Raw genomic sequence first — 22,543 nt, 5'->3', positions numbered from 1 at the left:
AAGTCAGCATGTGTAACTACGTTCAGTACATTCGCTACAAATTACAGGTGAAATACTGGTTCCAAATTCAACAGATGATTTCACTGCTGTCAGGATTTAATCCCTATTGTTACAGATATATTACCTGGACAGAGTTTTACTGAATCACAGAATTTTTATTGTTCATGTAGTTCTATATTTGGAAATAAAAACTCTCAATCCTAATGCATAAGACTATTCCTTCTGTAGAAGTAGCGAGAGAATTTAGCAGTCCAGTTTAGGAAAAATGTTTTGTTTGTTAAAAGGAATAAGAATTCATCATGTAGAACTGCAATGTTGTTCAAAACTATAATTTAATTTTAATGAAAGGATTTTTCATTTTCACTAGAGAAGCTGAATAAAGTATATCCATTCATATATAAATACAATATTAATGCAATTGAAGTATTAAAAATTATAGTTTTGATCAAAGAAAACCTACTCCATGTTAATTATGTTACAACCAATGTCTTTGCAGAGGTAAAAATCCAAGTAAATAAACTGACAATTTCACAAAAACTAATTATAGCTAATATAATCATATCCTGTCTTGAAAGAAAGGTGAAAAAACACAGTCCCATTTTGAATTTTCAAAGGAACTTTTAAAAGTATTTCAACTACAAGTTTTAACTTCACAGTTAAAGCCATCATCTAAAGCAATAGTCAAGATGACATATTTTGTTAGAATAAATGCCAATATGATAATAATAATCTATACTACTTGTTACTAATAGCATATAGTTAACTTCTAAAGAAAGTCTGTTATCTTCTTATTGGATTCCTATGCAAAATTATTTTTTTCAGTGAAAACTAATGTGTACTTTCTTGCTAACATTCATGAAGAGTTTTTCCTAGCAAAGTTAACATCAATGCTAGCTGCTGTTCTGCTTTATAATGGGATCAAATTTTTCCTTTTTTTTTTTTTTTTTTTCCATCAAAGATGAAATCAAACCTTATTGAGACAGCTACAGTTTTGTTAAATGTAACCCTTCTGGAACCTGAGAAACGGATGGAAAATAGATGTGCCCAGCTGACTACCTGGCACCTTATCTTTCAGCAGAACTCCAAGAACACACTCAAAACTTGGAAGATACTACCTTACGTAATTTTCATTATTTTTAAAAATTCTCATTATGATAAGCATATAGACGCCCTTTCAAAATTATTAATTCAGAAAACCAACTTCATAAATGACCTTAACGCATTTTATGTGTTACTCATTAACACAAGTTTTTCATTTAATTTTTGTTCTACTTAAACACTGCTCCAGTGATTCAGTTAATAAAACCAAAAAAAGCACACTCTGTCTACTGTTTACAGGTTTAACATTGGTAAGAATCACACTTTGGGCTTTTGAGGAGCACATTCTCAGACTGCTCTCTGGTTACTATCTGACAGCAGTAACTGAACGCAAAATTCATATCACAGACTTCACCTGTGCTCTGAATTGTGCCAGCTGTAATACTTCCTTCATCCTCTATGGCCATCACATCCATCTGATTGCCAACACAGAAGACAAAAGAATCTTCACCAATTTGTTCTGACTTTGTAGCCTGACTAGAAGCCTTTGTAATGATCATTTAATTAAGGAGCTTGTCAGGTCAGCTATAGGATGCAAGATATTGTAGGCCTGCCATTCCACTTTAGAGGGATTTTACTTCCTGAAGAATTTAATATTTGTCTTCACCTGACCCTAAATTCTCTTAGGTTTGCCTGTCCTTAAAACATAGTGGTATAAGGAACAGAATTCGATTGATGCAATTTAGATTGAATTACACAAGCACAACGTTCATTGATTTTTAAGTTTCCTTTTGCTTTACTGCACACATTCAGGACCTAACAAACACATTTATTTTCTCTATGCAGCTCTGTTGTACTCCTGATCTCACAGCAAGACAGTTCACTCAAAGAAGAGCTGTCAAGGCTCCCCCCCGCCACCCCAGCTCTTTCTCAACACATTTCCGTCTAGGTTTGAGATTAGTCATTTCCTCCTTCTTGTAACAAACTATGTTTAGGAAATCAGGAACCTCAATTTTTATGTGCATAAATTACACATTTGTCACTGTATTTTTACTGTACCCCAAAAGCCTAAAAACATTTAACTTTTTTTGCAAGATACTGATAAAAACAAGAATGCCATCCCTTGCGTCTAAGCACATCTGAGTTTCTTTAACAGAAATGCCATGCATGTTTCTGAATACTGTCATGAGGCCCATGGCAATAAAGTTCAACATACTCAGGCTGTAATCTTCTCCCAAGGAAATGGTTGGGATGCCAAGATGCCTTTTGACTTTTATTTCACAGCAGGGCTTCATTCACAGTGACTCTGTCCAAACCTTAAACTACACCAGCTGTGATACAAGGTCCTGCACAGTAATTTGTAAAAAGTATTTGACAAACAACACTCAAATGACAGAATACACTACGATTCATGACAAAACAGTGATCAATATCCATTAACTGCTCAGTTGGAGAGGGGCAATTATTTCATAATATATCTACAAACTGCAGTGTACTCCTAAAGCCCTGGTAGACCAAAGCACTTCTGCAGCAATTGCAAAACATTAATACAGGATACTCTGTACACTGCTGTACAGACAGCCTGTTTAACTGAGTTAAGGAACAACAGAAGAACACTTCAAATATTAGAAGAACTATTAAAATAGATGTAATACTACAGTATAGTCCAGTTATCTATTAGTGAATCAGTTCACAAGTACATAGCACGCATTCTTATGCATTCTAGCATTCATTTGGTGCAAAGCAGCATTTCCTCTCCTAAACTGTAAGGAAATAAACTTTTAAACATGTACGAATACATTCATGTTGCTTAACTTAATTTTACTGTTCTTGTCTAAGTTTCATGCAATTTTCCAATTTCACATACTTTTAATAAAAATGCATCACATCATCAGTGCACATTCTATACAATTTTTACAACTTAACAGGAATGAACTCCTAAAAAAAAAAAAAATCAGATTTATATGGGTATGTAAAGTGATTCACTGAAAAATCACTTTTTCGCTTTAAAAGAATAATGTTTGGATAGAAGTGAAATTTTACATCCATCTTCTGAAATGCAAAGAGTCTACACTCAGTTCAAACCAGTTACCAAAACATTTTGGGTTTAGTTCACTATGGAGAAACTGAACAAACAATGTCTGATGAAATGTGACTTGGAAGTAGGGCTCACTGAAAATTTTCCACTGAATAGCATGTGATAGCAAAATAATTTTTTATTTATGCTAAAAACCCTCAATGACATCATCTTAGGAAAGAGAACTTCTAATCCCCGAAGTTTTCCCCCTGAGAGACTTAGTCTCTTGTCAACTGATTTTCTGGGGAACCAGAAATAAAATCTTGGACAACAATTCAAAGAAGGCAAGGACAGGTTTAGGGGAGTAGCAGAGCTGACTGGACTGTAGAGAGCAAATCCTTACAGAGGGCATTTCCAGAAACAGGAAGAACAAAAAAGTGATTGAGAACAGAAAGCATTGGCTGACCAAGGGAAAATGGATGATCTTCTACAATGAAACAAGCTCTGTAGCCAAGGAAAGAACTGACTGTCTCATTTACCTTGGCTTTAACTGGGCTTTTGACACAGGCTCCTTTGGTACCCTTGTAGGCAAGCTGGGAGATATGGTCTGGATGAAAGAGTGGAAAACTGATTACATCGTCAGGCTCAAAAGACAGTGGTGACTGGCTTAACAGCATTCACAGCAGGTGGTTCTGGTTCTGAGTCATGTTTTCAGGGTTTGATACTGTGGCAAATGCCACCTAATGTTTTCATTAAAAACCTGGAAAATGGCATGAAATGCATCTTCATCACATTTCCAAATGACACCAAATTTGAGAGAGTGGAAAATTTCCTTCCAATGTGAAAGGAAAGGGGAATATTGCGAAGTACCTTGATATCAGAAAAAAAAATAAATCACATTAAAAGAAGAGCAACAGACAGAAGCGATGAACAAATCTGCAGTAGTGATACTAAGTTTCTCGAAGAAATCTGTGAGGTAAAGAGTAAATACTTGGAAACAGTGCATCAGACTGATGGGAGACAGAAGGGGGAATAATATCTTGTACGAAGTCAAAAATGTTAAAACATTAGTCTCACCAAGAGTTATATTCGCAGCAGGGGCAAAAGAACAAAATAATCAGAAAGTTTATGGATCTGATCCAAGAGACTGAAACTGTCAGGAGAGTGCACAACTGAAAGAATCCCAAAAGAACTAAGTAAGTATAGAAAGGGAAAACAGTGTTCGCAACCAGTACAGACGGAAATCATTGGAGAGAAACGTGATGCCTGTTCTATATATCTATATCTGTATCTATCTCGAAAGCATCCACAAGGTTCTGGTAGCTGCTCCCGGGAACTAAAGTACATGTTTGCATGGCTGTAACACTGCCTCTGGGAGATGCATTTTCCACAAACTGCCGAAGTGGGGTCTCTTTTCAATACGTATTTGACATCTTGCTGCCCAACAGCTTTGCTTTCTTTAAGCCAACCTTGATAGTACTGAAAAGTTTTGCTACAGTTTTGGCAGAGGCATCAGCAAGTCTGTGTACAGCTGCAACATAGGACAACGTGAACGACAATGACCAGCTGCTTCTGGAAGAAGTTTTTTTGGATCAGCTTTGTTGGTGCAGCTCCATTTCTGGATTCATGAAACAAGTGTCAGCTGCTGGAAGAGGATATTTCTGGGATGACCTGCAATGGCTGCAGAATTTCAAGGATGACAAAGGGGGGTTTTGTGGGGGTTTTTTTGAGGTAATTCTGATTATAATGTTGTGAATTTTGAATTCATCCAGCAAGGGCTTTTCCATGCTCAGGCACCGATGACGCATTGTATTAGTCGCGTTGGTGAATTTGACAGAACCTGAAATCCCATGTTGCCAACCCTGCTGCCAGACCTCTGTTCCTTAATAGACTGGAATGTAAATTTTCTACTATGTTTCAAAGAGTAGTTGAAGTTTTAACAACATTAATGGAACTTGTTGTAGAAGTTGCTTAATTCAAAAATCAACCTTGCAACAACACCAGAACAGGCCCATTCCACATCATGAAAAAATCATGTTACTAAAGCCGTTATCAGAAATATCCCATTTTTCTGGAGAAAAAACTTCCAGCAATAAAGACTTTTAAAGGATAAATGGTTCATAGAAAAGAATACCTAGAGCAAATTTGGGAAACAGAAGGACATATGTTGTGTGTGATTAGGTAGCATGCTGCAGAGCAGTGTCTACCTTGATTAACACATCAAATCTGTGTCATCAAGGAAGAATGTTGTTACAAAGCCTGAAAAGCCCAAGAGATTCAGAGATTTCAAGCCTGCTTGATTTAGTAAAGTGCTCCCTCCAAGACAACATCCATCAATGAAATACATATTCTAATGAAAATATTTAAACTATGAAAAAGAAAACATAGAAAAGTATAGTCCTTTTATTTAACTAAATGTTAAGTATTTTAAGTTTTCAGACTGCACTTTTCAGTGCATGGGCAACAGCCTCTTTCATATGGATAGAGATTTTATTTCAAATCGTACACTTTTTGGTGGTTCAATAATGCATGGGAGATGTGTGAACTGTTTCTTATGAAACTTTTATTAAAAATTCCTTTCTTGGCTATTAATAAAATATTTGTTTTTCTAAGAATCTAAGTGAAAACAAGTGTGAAGCATTTTTTAAAGAGGTAAATAAAGACAATGGAAGAATCAGTAAACCAATTTTGAACTGGCAATTGTAAAACTACCCTCTGAATCCTTCAGTCTTAAAGCTTGCTGAATTGATACTTTTCTCTGGGATTTTGGAATGGCTTCGGGAAATAAAAAGGTTAGAATTCAATGAAGTAACTTCTCCAACTTTGGCTACAGAAGTGAAAAAGTAAGCTCCCAAAATATACTAGTTTGTCTTCTAGTTGAAGAGGCATGCCTGGGTGTCCTTGAAGCAAATTCCTGTAAAAACCTTTCGGCAGGGCAAAGACTACCAGAAGAGAGAAGAAATCCTTGAGCTTACTGTGTGGACCAAAGAAGCAGAAGTGCAGTAGGGAACCTGGCTGTAGCACTGTCTTCCAGCAAAATTGTTTCTTTCATACAAATTCTAGGAAATCTTGGTATGACCCCTTTCTGTTCCATAGCCTTCTAAATCACTGTTAGTAGTAACATCTGGCTATCCAGCCAGAGAGAAAGCCTTCTTTGCCAGTTTTTGGGTTTCCAGTTAATCCATCTCAAAACCCTGACAGATCTTCTCCTAGGCTATCTCATCTTCCTTCCTGAAGGTTTTGTTACAAACACCTTTCTGTTTTCTTCTTATCTTGTTGCAATTACAGGAAAAAAATGCAGAAAGGGTAGTTCTGCTATGTAACCACAGTAAGTGGCAATAAGCACATTAATAAAAGGCATCTCAGGGTACAATGAAATATTAGTGAAGCACTAAGTCCTAACTATACTCATGCTGTTTGAAATTTTTTCCACACAATTCATGTTTGGAGCTTTCAGATGGATGAGCCTTCTGAAAAATAGAGCGGGCAGCAAAAACAAAAAGTGAGAAGTTTAAGCATTAGCAATGGCTTTGGCATCCTAAAAACAGCATGACTCCAGTTCCAGAGAACACACTAGCAAATCACCAAATGAGTGCAGAACAGAATTCTGAAAATCAATAGCCAATTTCAGGACAGCATGGCATTATTCAGTGGGTATACTGAACAAAACACTGTATCAGCATGACCTGTCAGCCATGTACAATAAATGTGATGACTCAAATGATAAATATTTCTAATCTGTGTCTCTTTATAACAAGAAATATGACCAGATATCCTGACACATTTGACGATCTTCTCATTCCTTTCATCTTATCTCAGTTTTAAGTAGCAAAGAAATCCTTAAGCTTTCAGGAAGACCTTCACTATGAGTTGACATGAATTCCACATTGCCTTCTCTTTCAATACCATGCTAGTGTCCCATGGTCACATTTTCTCCAAGCTCCTTATGCTGCAAAAATTTTGGAACTTGTTCTTTGCTGTGTTGCAAGGACATTTAATTGGGTAGCTTGTGATTCAGTACTGTGTTGCTTCTATGTGTTGCTAGTCAAGGGTTTAATACAAATTTCAAATACTCTTGTTTACCATCCTTGTCCTTCTTCTTTGAACCTTCTCCTCTACACAGAAACTAAAATAATAAATAATAAAGACCTGGGTTTTCTATATTAATGCACAGGGTGAGAGCTGGATGCACAAGCACAGCACAATGCTACTATGTAGTCCACTGGAGCCCATTTGTGGAGTGAGACGTGACAGCAATGATGCAGTGGAGCATAGGAAGGGCAGTGACATGCAGACCAAGATATTCCTGAGAGCACACAGCATGTAAATGGATGAAGTCAGGCTGGAAAGGTGCCAAACAGCATGGTACTTGCAACAGTACCACTGGATCCACTGGAAGGAGGGCACATAAACTGAGCAGCGAATGCTGCATTTTCAGAGAGGTGCAGAACATAAGCTATCTTGCCAGGTGATGTATTCCAAGGATTTGACTGGGTGAATGGAAACACTTTTTACACCACAGCTGAATAAAGGACTAATAATACCTTTGCTCCCTCTGAGAAGACAAAGTTCCTCTGTCACTGCAGACAAACATTGCGTATACTATATACCATCAAAAATTATCTTATAATTTTGCATTCACAGTTCAATCTGCAATTGATCTTATCTGTTATATTTAATTTACCCTAATGAATTAACAAGTTAAATTCATAAATACATTAGCCTGACTCTTCTCCAAAACAAACTCTCTTCTCTCCCCATCCCCTTGCCTATCCCTGAAGTTTAAACCAGATTAAAAGAATGCAAAGACAAAAAGATCTTACTTTTTTGTTATAATTTACAAAGCATCTGATATGCAACTAAAAAAATATTTTACCAACTTTTAAAAAGAATTCACCATTGCCTTCGAAGTACATGATTTTTTTCGGACCTTTAATACGACAGCTCAGTGTCAGCCAAAATTCACCATTGCTGTAACAATAACATGGAGGTGCTACATACCTGATTTTGATGAAAATCTCTAAATTTCATTATGACATTCTAAAATGTCATTAAATGTTGGATCCAAATCCTTTATCTTCATCCTGAATGAGACATACTAAGTGCTGCATTTTAATGTAGTTCATTTTTTAATAATGGCATCACTGGAGCCAGTACACAACAAAATAAGGATTAACTTATTTCATCTTGTAACAGCAATGAACTTAGCAAGATCAACATATGAATGGAAGCTTTTGAATACCTAAAATAATATTACTTCATCTGGGCAAAGAGAGAATTAAATAAAAATTAAAGGTATATGTAAAGATTAACTGGTAACTTTTAGTAGCACACCAGTAACCACAGAAGTGAGATAAAGAAAATCTGTATGGCAATCCTATAAGCATCACAGAGACCACAGTACTGCAACAATTTCTGGAATAGGCTGAAGTCCCATAAGCAAGACATGAAAATATCTTAAATTAAGGAAACGCTTCTCAGCTGAATTGCAGAAAGTTTCAAAATATCAGGTTTCCAGATTTGTCTTTTACTGACATATGATTTCCTAAATAGAATCAACAGGTTAAATTATTTTGCAAAAGCGATTAGTAAAGTTGGTAGCCTGTCATAAGGAAAAAAAATTGGAGTCATGATAAAATAAATGCAAGAAATTCGATATTAGCTAAAAAATGACTGTCAAAGGATGACTACAAACACAGTGAAAAGAATGCAGAAAACAATGAAAAGGAGACAAAGAAAGCATAGAGAACACGGCTTTAGCTGCATCCAAGGGCACCTGTTCTGAACTGAAAGCTTCAAGCTGACTAAGAAAAGATATATAGCAACATTTTTTGTTAATAATACAGATTTTTAAATGCTCCTAACCACTATAGTTCAAACATATGGTGTTAACCAAAATTCTTTTCAGAATAAGTACTTCAGCCTTTATTTCTAAAAAAAGCTACATGTTTATTCAAAATTGTGACAGAACCAAGCTTTATTTGTGGTATGTTAAAAGTTGAAGGTTTCTGCACTAAATTATATTTTTAGTCTTTTCAGTAAGTTTTTTAAAGTTCTCCGGGAAAACTTTTATTGGAGAATTTTGAAAGTATTTAGGTTATGACTTAATATGACTTCATTGAAAATTAATTTTTCATCATTTCTTTCCTATTAGATTGTCGCCTGAGTAGCCAAAGATATTTCATCGCACTAACGTGGCTCCACCAGAACTTCAGCTACGCCCAAGGACCTCTAAGGTCAGCTTTGTTTTACTGACTAGAAACCTGAGCTAGCCATTTGTTCATTTTGGGTTTTTTAAGTGCATAATTGTGTTTCAAAATTTGAAAATTAGATAGGACATTTTAATTTTTTGTTAAGATGGAAAAAACAGAACGTAGTCCGTTTACTAAGACAGGAAACACAGGAACATTCCCTGTAATACTCCCTCTCTCTCTCAGCAAGCATCTTTGTTTCTGTTGGTACTCCCAGGAGCATGTAGTACCAGTAACTGAAACAAAAAAATTTCAAACTATCACAGAAACAACACGCACCAGGAAAATATGTTGACTTAGGTAAATCTGTTAAACTTCATTTGGTTCAAAATGACTTGGAAAAAAAAAGAAATCACTTCGCTCCTAACAAATCCTAATTCCCTTCTCCACAAACAGTATTAATGGAGGTCATTAAAACCTGAATGGACAACAAGTAACCCCCAAAATGTTTGTGGAATATTCAGAAAATTTCTGCCTGCAGAAACAATCTTGGTGAAAAACACAGCCAAGAATCTGAAATTCTTCCCACAATTTTGATTACTCCTATGTGATCTCAGATGAGATGAATTCATAGCAGGCTACTGAGAAAAGTAAATGTTTATATAAAAGAAATAATCAGAATGCTCATGTATTTTAGTATACCTGTTCTTACCTTTAAGCACAGAATGCCTCCAAATTTGAATCACTGAATGGTTTGGTTTGGAAAGGACATTTAAAGCTCATCTAGTCCAACCCTCCTGGAATGAGTAGGGCCATTTTCAACCACAGCAGGTTGCTCAGAGCCCTGATCAACCTGACCTTGAATGTTTCCATGGATGGGGCATCCATCACCTATCTCTTGGCAACCTCTTCCAGTGTTTTACCACCCATATTGTAAAAAAGCTTTTCCTTATATCTAATCTAAATTGACTCTTTTTTAGTTTAAAAACATTACCCCCTGAACACCAACAATGGCACTCTGAGTAGACTTCAGGTAGGATCTTCCATCTTTCCGTAAGTCCATTTTTCGTTATTAGATAATTATGGTTTGGAATAGTTACTTATAGTTTGCTGGATTGATTTTAAATTAATCGGTTCCAATGACTACTGTTTTAAAATGCAGGTTGTACCTTCAATTTGAAATAAGAAATGAGACAAGAGCGAAGGAATTAAAATCTTTGTGATATTCTACTTTATAACCGTTTATTTCTGAAGGGGTTCTTTGCAATGAGCACGTGTAAAATGTCTGTGGCAGCTTCAGTCCCATTGATAAAGCTGAGCTGAACTATGGTAATCAAAGTCATGAATCTCATTTAACCTCTGAGCATCCTGGTTTGGATTTTCTCTGTAGTTATGATTTCCATGTTTTGATCCATACAACACTCTCAGTCTATGACTCTGCCTGAGAGGTTGTGAAAAGCAACTGAAAAATCCCAAGCCTGCCATCAGTTTTCTTCACAAGGACTTTGTTACACGGTAACAAGCTCTGCCAAGGTGGAGGCTAAATGGAAAGGGAGCTGGGAACAACAGTTATCCATCACAATCCAGTCAGGATCACAGTCTATGACTTTCTTACATGTGCAATTCAGAGGCTGAGCAGTAAATTGTGTTACCATAACTGCAGTTGTGGCCCATGGCTTTCAGACAGAACCACATATGGTTAGTATTTCAGCTATTTCCAAATGACAAAGGCAAGGTTCCAAAATTGTCCATTAAAATAAATATTTTCCTTTATATTATTTTTCAGAAAAGCAATCATACCTTTTAATTTCATAAATATAACAGGTCAAATTCCAATGAAATCAATAGTCTAGACTCTTAAATCTGGCATCAGAACAATAAATTAAAGGCTACTTTAGTCCACTGTCTTTGCCTGGATTAATATTTTTTCTCTTCATATGAAGAAAAAAATATCCAAACCAACAACTTCTTTTGCCTCTGTTCTAAAAAAAAAAAAAAACCAACAAAAACCAGTAAAGACTCTACTTGGTTTCAGTGTGCGAATGTGTCTACTGGCACATAAAACGCTGATCAAGAAATGTTGTGGGTAGCATCTTATTTGTTATCTGTGAATTTAGACTGCCCTAATGCTAATGTTCTTGTACAAGTGGAAAATATTATCAGAGTATGCACGATATTTACAGAAGCAAGTCTTGGAAGACCTGAAAATACAGGAAAACATATAAAATATTAGCAATTACATTAATGTACTAAAGTGAAGAAAAATATAAACTTGTTAAGAATTAAAATCATCAGTGCTGTAGTAGTGTTGAAGGTGTATGTGTGATACATAAAATTCAGATGTCTATGATTCAGAGGCAGACAGAATATTTTAATGCAGATAAGGAAAAATTTACAGTTTCTAAAGAAGTGCTGAAAATCACGGCATCCTCATAATCCAAGCTAATTTTAAATGTATTATTGTTACTGCAGTTAGATATTTCATTCCATACACCTAGAGGGGATAGAGAATACTCTATGGCAATTGTATGCACCTTATTTAGGTATAACAAAGGATACATATCCTCTAAAGCGATATTTAATCAATTAAGATTCAAAGCACCTTTTACAAAGGTGTTCAACTGACTAGAGGAGTTAATTTCATCAAAATAAGTTGCTTTTGTTCTCAGAAGTCAAATAATCTAGACAGAAGATTTAATCAATTTGTACAGCTACAAACATTGTGAAATTCAGATTGTTACATGTGTAATTCCAATCTGAATTCCCAGCTGCCAAGCAGAGATTTGGACTTCCAAGTGGAAGAACTGGGGGGAGAGGTGGGAAAGGGGGTTGGTGGGATTTGCTTGTTTGTTTGTTTTATCAATAGACATTAGGTGAAGTAATTTTTAAATACTTTGTTGGATGACTAGATACCAAATCCTACCCTTGACTGTGTACAGGGAGGGAATTACTAAAAGTAATTCTCATTAAAGCATGTTTACATGGCATTTTCCATGCATCCTAAAAAACAATTCATTTCAGTCATAATTCTGGGCTAGAATAATGAAAAAGAATGCCAACAGCTACAAGAATTTTTTGCAACATACGTAGATTGTAAATTTTTTTTTGTTTACACCTTTATTTTCTGTTTGTGTTCTCTAACTGCACACACTTCTAATGTAACAGTAGAAGTGGGTCTTTTACTGTAAAGAAATTGATTCTCATGCTCTTTTCCCTTAAAAATAATTCTAAAATAGCAAATATTTCACTATTGTTTGTTTGTCATATTAATGTATTTGTCAAAGTTTACACAAAATACTGACAAAACCCAGAACTGGCCTTTGTTTTATGGTATTTATCTCACAATCACACTTCAGTTTTTGAATACAAGCTGCAAAGATTTCAATTGTCTAAACCAAAGGTTATACAAACACAACAGCAACCAAATTCTTAGAAGATATTCAATTTTCTTTCTGTTTTAGAAGTGACCCTATGTGAAAAAGAAATAATGAGGACCATACAGGCACCCATCAGTACCTTTTATGCAAATTCCTGCAAAACAAAACAGTTAAAAACAGAAGCTTCATGAAATTCCTTGTAGAAACAACAAGCCAGTCGTCTCTATGGCCCATTTCTTCTGGTAAGTACTACCAGTGGTCAAGGCAGTGTCCCACTGCAGCTGCTCTACCTCAGCTTAACACTTACTTGGAGGGTAAAGTGCAAGGGAAGGAAGATCAGAGACTACATTACAGAGGCATTCATTTTCCTCATACAAGACTGCATTACAGCTAAATACACCTGTGCATATGGGTGGTCACAGAGGTATGTTCACTGAATGGGTACAGTAAATCAATACTGTGCAATATTCTGTTATTTACTGTATACATAAAGTGACAGCACAGATTAAGTGCATGTACACACACCAAACACGTTATCTATAGGGAATTATGGACCTGTACTGAAATACACATTATATACATAGACAAAATCTAAAATAAACCCAAAATGTCACGTTACTTCCTTATTTTTATATATATAAAACTTGTAAAAACAGAAGACACTGATTTCACATAACTTATTATACTAGTAAAAAGCCTATTATTTCCAACACCAAGGATTTTGTTTTGTTTTGTTTTTAATACCTTTCATCAGTCCCCCTCTTTCCAAGGCAGGCTAGAGAGCAACTACACAGCAGTATAACACAGCTCCTAACTCAGACTTGTTTTACTCACAGTAGCATACAAGTACATGTCTGCTTTTCATCAAGACAACCAAAACTATTCAGAACACAGAGTTATTAGGAACACTTGGCAACCACAAGGCCACAATTAGCAGCAATGAACACTTGAGAACAGTCAGAGCCTACCATGTCAACACTCCAAGGAGCTACATGGTTTCAGTGAGATACCCACGTGTGAGCATGCCCTGCATCAACAGCTAATGTAAGAGGATTGAAGAGAGGCCAGCAACAGGAGACATCCCTTAAGAGTAAAGCCTGAGTAAAGCCTGCTCCAGCTGACCAACGGCCCAGAGACCCATCTGGGATGGGTGGGTTTGTACCACCCTCCTTATCCATACCAGGGAGCTGCTGTGAGCCCCAAAGCTGCAACCAGCCAGAGGAGCTGCTGGTGCTGCTCTGCTTGTTCTTGTATTAAAACCAATACACTGCTATCATCTGATATATTTATAAAATATTAAACAGAGACCCTTAAAACAAGGCTGAACCTGCTCTGATAACTGCACAGAAACATAATAAAGGCATAATCAGTATCCCCACACAGTGTGGTCTAGAAATCAAGTTTTATCTATGGCAAGTTATATCAAGAGAAAGTAGGATGCTATCACATTTATTCTAGCATTTTTCATCCATTTTCATGTTAGCAGCAACGGACCTGGGGCAAATCAGGGGATTCCCTGCAACCAGAGCCCTCCAGTGATACATGATCATTCACACCCTGAACAGGCTGCTCTGACTGTAGTGGGACTGGGGGATTATTTTAACTTCTATTTACTACTGAGTTTATGTGAATACATGTGCATATATTTCTCTGTACAGCAGACATGGATATCTGTATCAGTCACGTGCACATGTGTGTACATGGAGGGGAGGAGAAGTGTGTGAACACCACATGTTTTGGTGAGAAGCCGAGAGGGAGGGAGGCTAAAGGCAGATGCAGGCATGGACAACACACACTATGGGACTCTCAGTTCTGCTAATCCTTCTCATTTCCTTTCTTTAAGTAACAGTCTTGTGCAATAGTTAGGGAGGGCAGGTCCACACAGAGGTCAGAAATGCTTTCAGGTTAACAGAAACAGGGTCATGGAAGTTTTCAGGGAAACAGCAATTTAGGAAGTTCTCTGCCACACACGAGCTCATTCCTGAACAGCTCTGCTGGCACAGCCCCAGTGTGCAAAGCAGCCACAGTTTTCTGCTGCCTGGCCATCAAGAAAACTCCTCACTAAAACCACAGAGGCACTTTAACTGGAAGCAACCACCTTGGTGTATGGACAGACATGGAGAAGCAGCCAGACACCTCGCCGCGGAGACCACGGCACACACAGATGTCCCGAAGTGATGCCACAAGGAATTACCGGGACACTGTCACCTACACGGGGAGAGTCCTGGCCCAGCGAAGGATGGGTATGGCTATGTCAAAGTGGCCACCCCCCCTGACACCTGCAGTGTAGGCTCTGACTGGCCTGACAGCAGCAGCAGTGAAGCTGGGAATGCAGTGAAGCTGCAATGCTGAGTGACAGCAGCACACACATACCTACTGCATGAATACACACACACAGAGGCAACCCCGCAAAGAAAGGAACTCTGTTTTCTGGATTTCATAAACAGATGCCTGTGAATGGAATTTTCCTGGACTCTGTGGCCGTCCAATGAGACAGGATGAGTGCAACAGTATGTTCTTCAGAGCGAAAAAAGGAAAAATAAAAACAGATCAACAATACGATTTTCTACAGCGTATTTCCATTTTTTTTCCCTAGAGAAATTTTGTGAGCACCATCAGTTCAACATCAATGCAATGGTATTTTTGTACGGGAAAGAGACATCAGCAGAAAGATTCAGGAACAGCAGCTTCTTTTATTAAATCCAGAATATTACAGGTGGACCCCTAAGAAGTCAACAGAATGAAAAAGCTGTTATTTCTACTTTTTGGGTATTAAACCACGGACCAGAGAAACTATATGATGTGACTAGAAAAAAACCTAAAAGATCATCTGCAGCACAGTAGAGAATTAAATCTGGAATTTTCAAGTCCAAGCCTTAAACACTCTAATCTCCTTTCTTTTACTTAAATAATACCATGACTATGTCTAATATGATGAGGAAGATCAAACTGTTAATAACTGATGAATTAATTGAATTAAATGTGGCCCTGTTAAACTCCCATGATTTCTCTTCTTGATAGATTTTCTATGCTTTGAAGTACCTTAAAATATGTTCAAATACTGTTATTCAAGCATGAATTCTGAAACTCTGCTTCCAGGAATGTAAGTCAAACTGAGTAACAAAAGGCAGGTCATGAAATAAAAATCTGAGAGGAGAGAAACCTACTATAACCCTCCAAAATAAAAATGTTTAGCAACATGGTTTTCAACATAAAATACAAGAAATGCTAGTTCATTTAACCTTCATATTGCCAAGAATTTGAATCATATGACACACATACACAGATGATTTTCTCTCAAGAGCAATAAAATCTTTCTCGTTATTAGAAAGTATTTGCAAACCTTTGAATTCTGAGACCTGACTGAAAATTTTAAAACTTTATCTGGTGGCAGAACATAATACAAAAGCTATTTGCATAAGAAAAATAAATTTAATATTATTTATAGAATGCGATTTTTTAAATTTTGTATATCAAAGTTTCTTTCACAACAGACTGTACAATAAGTGCTAGAAAGAGGCCTTTATTACACCAAAGCAACACAGAAGAATCACAAGCAAAGTTACAGGCAAGATTAATCAGTACAATCCTTCATCTGCTTTTGACCAATGCTGGAGAACAGATGATGGCCCAGATATACCTTTGTTGTAACCTAATATAGGTTAAGCTTTTAATTTTCCCCTGGTTGCTTCTAAGACTTCCTACAGTTGTGTTTCATACTGTATACTGTAAGTATACTTTTAGAAGATTCAGTACAATCTATTTGAAAGATAACTATCTGGTTATTGCTACTATGGAAAGCCATAGTGATCGATCAGAAATTATCTAAAGCACTAAAACAATGATTAATTTGTCTATTATTAAAGATATCCTCTCAGTTACACTGGCACAACACATGCCTCTTCACACAGATGTGACACTGGAGCAAAGTAGGTCCTAAACCAGCATCAATGACTTTGTAAAGTGTCAGTTTATAGAAGATCCCACTCCTTTCCTACACCTAAACCCCAGGATTTTGAAAGTATTTATGTATTTAGCGGTTTTATGCTCCTTTTTCCCACTCCAACCACATTTAGACTAAGAATCCAGATGTCTGGGGCACGTATGTTTTCCAGTTTGACTCATATTTACCAAACAAATGCATTAATATGCAGTTAGGCAATCTCTCTGACCAACATCTTACAGAGGCAGTGTTATAGCGCAACATTGTAATTTTGGAGCTTTTGTTTTTAAACGAAAAGTTTCATCTGCTCCACCTACCTAAGGAAGCTATCTCACAGTCCTGCATTATCTGAAGGAAATCCCTCCCCAGAAATAAATTTTCTTAAGCCTTATTGTTCCTATTAAATATTTTATGCAAATTGTTTAGAATGTTTTTTTAATATGAAAATTGTTCCCAATTATCAAATACCATCCCCACAGTATCACGAGGCCTCTTCTTGCCTTTTCTACCATTTTATCAATTTAAGTACTACTGTATTTCAAAATATAATGTTCACTTGCTGCTTTCTGAGGAAAGTCAGAGAGACAACAGAAACTCTGGACAAGTCATGTAAGCAATAAATTAATGGAGAAGCATGTAAATTGAGCCTTGAGATGGTTTCTGACATGATTTCTTAATAAGCACTAAAAGTGCAATGTGTTGCTGAAAACATAACTACATAGAAGTGTTTCTCTGGTAAAAAATTAGCTTTTTTAGTTGCAAAAAAAGTTAAGTAGTCTTTTCTGAAATGTCAGCAAACTTCATTAAAGAAAATTAAAAGGGAAGAGAAAAACTTTTGAAATAGTAATTTATGTGTAACTGCAAATTATTCTGAGATGACAGCAGAGGAGAGCAAATATGACTGAAATAGTGTCTAGAGCTATAATTTCACATTTTTAGCGGTAGTGGTATCTGTATGAATAAACTGAATTGTTGATCAGTATACTAAGCTTTCACAACACTGGAGATGTTTTTTAACAGTAATTTAGTTATCTAACATATGAAACAGAATACAATGCTCCTGCTTTGCTAACACAGATATTAATCACTACTGTAAGATAGGCTGATTTAAATGTTTGTCACAGTGTATGATTTGTCAGGGGAAAAAGTCTTACTTAGGGCATGACAATAAAGTTTTTAGCAAGTGGCCAATGACAACTCCTTCCAGAGACAAAAGTTGGGAATTTACATGCCCTCATCAGAAGGTATCTGCTTTAATCAATGAACAATATAATCTCTGTGTAATTTTGATCCTCCTACTACTAAAAATGATCAGAAATATTTCTTTTGTTTCCATTTCAGCAGCAGTAGATTGTCAATACTTCCCCAGAAGACACAGTAAAGGACGTTTTTACCACTTCAGTACTCACTTGCTACATCATGCCTTACCTTAACTGTATTTGTAAAGCCACCTAAAGTCTACCACAGCTGCCTGCCTGCTAAATAAGGTAGATTAATATGAAATTCTATAGCACTGATACACATTGTAGACCTATTAATTTTTGCAGGTCCTACCCATTACCTTCAGACTGTAAACAGTAGAAAGAGGATTAGTTCAAAAGAGTGTCCCTCTTGGACTTAGAGGCTCAGGTTGACAAACACCAGAGATGTGTCAAGCCCAAGTTTTGCCATCTCTAGAGAAATGGGCAAAATACCATCCTGCCTTCCTCCCACTTGTAAAATGTCTGGATTGGACACTTGGGGAAATACAGCCTAAGTAATTTTTCACTAAAATAAAATAGCTATTAACTTCAAGCAATGGTAGTAATATTTAATTTCTCTTCCTTAATCTGTTCTCAGGCACTGTGGTAGCAGACATGTCACACCAGATATAATGAGAGCAGCAACAACATACATGGTGAGATTATGACTAGTGTTTTATTTGCACAAAATGAGCATGGAGGAGCTCCAAAAAGCATCTCCCCTTTATTTTTATGGACTCCAACAAAACAAGATAATAGATTCTATTAAAAGAAAAAACCTGACACTAAACAGAATAATCTTGACTAGTAACAGAGGGATCTGCACTAGATTTGCAGAATGCTGCACACACATCCCCACTTAACCCAGTGTGTCCAGCAGGGAGCCAGGGCTCTGCCCAACCTGTTAGCTGTGCCCAGGGCCTTCCCTTCCTCTCAGCCTTTGGATCACCTGCTATATTCCTCATGGCCACAGCAATATTTCAGTTTGTATCTTACAGAAGCCAATGGAAACATGCAATAATGTCAACAGAAAAATCCGGGATGAGACGTTTGGTGGTATGACTGAGACAGTTTTCTACAATTCCAGCAGTTCAGTGAGGTCCTAAAGCCATACTGCCATCTAACTCTCCCCAAAAACTCCATCGTAATTAATGTGGTATTTCCCTAAAGCTTGAGCACATCTCCAGTTAAGATCACATCGCTTAAATTAGACTTTTGTGTCTTTTAACAGACACTGTTTAAATTACTTGGTCTCGTGACCTGCAGCTTACAGAACTCATGTCTCTACAGCAAAATGCTGACTTGTTGAGTGCCACTGCAGCAAGGGTAGACTTAAGTAAGGTCTTGGTAATGTACTTTCTTCTTGAACTGATACAGAGGAGCTCCAAAATGTCACAATATACATATTGTTTCAAATAACACACTTGAACAAAGTGCACAGAGAAATTATAAATCATGTTTTTATCTTAATAAATAATTTTATATGTCATAAAAGTAGATGTACTAAATACTTGCTTCCAGCTAGATGCCCAGTGTCAGGAGTTCAGATGTTTTCACACTGGCCAGGTTTATTCCTGAGAAATGAAATTTTCCATCTCATATTTTCAAAGATATGAAAATACAATTGGGGGGAAAAAAAAAGCATAAAGCTGTGCCTCTTTATTTGATCTGTTTCCTCTGCATGATCTGAGTCAATAGTTTTATTAAGGAAAAAAAAATAATTCTATTTTAACTTCAGTAACACTCCAGACACGTTCATTTTCTTGAACATTAAGGTCCTTCTTGGTCCTTCAAACCATTGGGAAGAAAAAAACCACGTTTTTCTTCTAGAGCAAAATTGGATTTTATTATTTTATTAAAAGGTGATGTCAGTATTTCTTTCCTCAGCAAAGGAAATTTCCTCAACTTCTCATTTTCTTCTGCTATGTTTTCTATTAAGACACAAAAATACAGGGGATTTGTATTTTGTCCCTATTGTCTAAAAACATCTTGATTTTTTTTTTTAACCGCAGGAACAATCAAAAAAGTAGAAACAAAATCTTTTTTTGTTTTTTTGGTTTTCTAGTTTGAAAGAAAATTTCTAACTCTGGAAAACACAGCAGGTGTAGTATTCCATTAATCATGAAATACAGTTTCAAAGATAATTTCAATTGTATTTTCCTACTCTAAGGCTAACCTTTGGGCTTGGAAAAGGACAATGCCTGTGCCAAAAAAGCACACTCTACATGCTGTGCCATTTTAGCCAGTCGACTTCAGTTTTCATCTGCTAACTGCAGGTTAATTTTGCTCCTAAGACTCCTCAGGTAAAGTTGAACTCTGTTTGCAACAGTAGAAAAATATCTTACCGTGAACAAACAAGAAATGCAACAGACCACAAAACTTGCATTTGATGGTGAGTTGAGGTACCATTTGTTCAGTCAATGTTAATTTATTTCTACGCTTAAGTGAAAGCTGGATTTAGCACTCACCTTTTAAAAAATGTGGGTCAACAAACTGCTGCAAAACAATTTCAGTGGGTTTTAGGTTAGATGAGAGTGGGATTAAAATACTAATGCCTCAATCAAATCCCTAATTTGATACAATAACTCAGACAGGGTCAACAAAGGACAAATTATAACCAAATGTGATCACATTACAAATTAAGAAAAATACTACTACATTCTCAGACAACAGACTGAAAACATGTAAGTCCATAAAATATTTCAGATAATGAATTGAGATCAAGGAAAGGTAAACCAGAACAATTATTGAAATGAAAAGAAGTTATCCACATATTATGCTCTCATCGGTAGACGCCGCCATATGTTGATGTTTATTCAGCACTAAGTAATTTATCAGCAGAATAACTTAGATGAACTGCAAAGACTTGAAGTGAGTCTCTGACAAATTGTCACCATGACAAGTAGAACTACCATCATAAACCATGGAAGCAGAAAGCAGGCTTTCTTCTTGAACTATGTGATGATAAAGAGGACAAACTTTTGGGTGATACACATTTTAGGAGCTCAGAGTTGAAAATGACCTGGAAAAGCTAAGACCCATTCATTAAAGAAAGCACTTCAAGCCATTAAATTAAATCATTTCAATACCTACCAAAACTAAATTGTATCTAAATTATTAATAATGGGAAGTTTTCTTTCTGTTTGTCATATCAGGCAGTTCTGTACAGATCTGAGTGTTTTGTCCTTTATCCTTTCAACAACAAAATACCGTACATCCCCCATCAAGTAGTATCTGCTACATCACTGCAGGACATGGTCCTATAATTTAATTATTTTGCTTCTCCACATCACTCTAAGCAATCATTATAACAAAAGAAAGACAATCAAAGAACAAAGCCTTGCCATACTGTACCTGCAAAGCACAGTTCATCATTCGCACGATGTAGTCAAACTGCTGATGGTCCAGTATTGCTCGGTTCTGTTTAACATGCTGGCCCAGTTCCTGGGTCAGGCAGTGCCGAGCTGCCTTCCCTTTTAGGGCTCTCAGAGCTGCAGGCAGGGTCTGGAGAGAAGAACACCTGGCTTTATGAGAACGAAATTAAATGGCACTATTCACACCGAATATCGTTCCTCCTTTATCAAGAAATTGCAAGTGATAGTAAAGAATAATTTGGAAATTACCCATCAGCTTGAATATCAGACTTCCACATAATGATTGGTTTAGCTTGAGTTATCAAGTATTAAATTTTTCCTACGTTTTTTTCAAATGCACTAAAGACGATTTCTCGCCTACATGTGGAAATAGAAATCATTTTATACAGACAGTCATTGAACGGATGCAAAATCAGAAATGGATTATCGTGCATGAAAGCAAGTGCTCTGTTCAGTACCAGCCAGGTCAGGTCCTGAGTTCACCTGCCAAGGCCAACCAGCATGTTTTCTGATAAGCAGTGAATGACAAATGGTTTTAGAAGTGGCATACCTCTCATAGCAATGAGGACACAAGATTGTCATGCAGTTTATCCTAAAACAGCGCCAATAGAATACTTATGTCAACATTCTAAAGATGCAGCAAGTACTACATCTATGATTCTCAACTGTGGCCCTTTAGACTAGAGTTAATTGTGGTAACAGGTAAGTAACAAAAGGCAGCCTATTGGCTAAGGAAAAATTTACCATGCAGAGGGACAAAAAAACTACTGAACCTTCCCAAGTGCCTGTAAGTTGAAAGATGTTAAAAACTACTGTGCTATACTTGGATCAAAACTCTTACAAAGAGTTACATATTTTATTAGGACTTTTCCCATGTGCATTTTGAAACTATAATTTGTAAATTTGGAAAAGCTCATTTTCTATCTTGACTTGCTCAGCCTCAGAGATATACAGGTTATACTTCCCTGAGAAATCAAAAAATTGCTTAAAATAAGTTTACAGTCACTTTCACATGCAGAATTAGGTCTGATTGTAAGTCTGACTGACTGCTCTAGAATCAATAACTGAAAACTCTATGGACAGAATCTACAAAAGTTGGCAACTTCGTAATGTGGAAAAAATAAGAATATCAAGGATATCAACTCACTAGTACGTTGCAGTGAAGGCAGACATGCCAAATATTTACATTCCTCTCTCAGTTCTATCAAATTATTGATTTTTACAACCGGCAAAATTTACTGTACTGAAAATTTAATTCAACACTGAATCATATGTCTTTTGTTTGCCGTCTTTCTAATTAATACTGCTAGAGCAATATAAAATTAATAAATATATAAATTGTTTTAAAAAATTTATGTGGAC

At 36.4% G+C, this 22,543-nt stretch overlaps 1 protein-coding gene across 5 annotated transcripts in view; it reads right to left on the bottom strand.

The window, feature by feature from the left end:
- The window catches only part of SBF2 (SET binding factor 2), a 258,173-nt gene that overhangs the window by 78,354 nt on the left and 157,276 nt on the right, over positions 1-22,543 (bottom strand). For all 5 annotated transcript variants that reach the window (XM_027651193.1, XM_027651189.1, XM_027651191.1 and 2 more), the window contains exon 16: positions 21,162-21,311. In XM_027651193.1, the coding sequence (XP_027506994.1) occupies positions 21,162-21,311 (150 nt within the window). The remainder of the gene's footprint in view (positions 1-21,161; positions 21,312-22,543) is intronic.

Source organism: Corapipo altera, unplaced genomic scaffold, assembly GCF_003945725.1.
Source record: "Corapipo altera isolate COAL_440 unplaced genomic scaffold, ASM394572v1 78, whole genome shotgun sequence".
In the NCBI taxonomy this organism is placed as follows: Eukaryota; Metazoa; Chordata; class Aves; order Passeriformes; family Pipridae; genus Corapipo; species Corapipo altera.
Note: the sequence above shows the minus strand (reverse complement) of the source record. Positions and strands in the feature narration are given on the sequence as shown.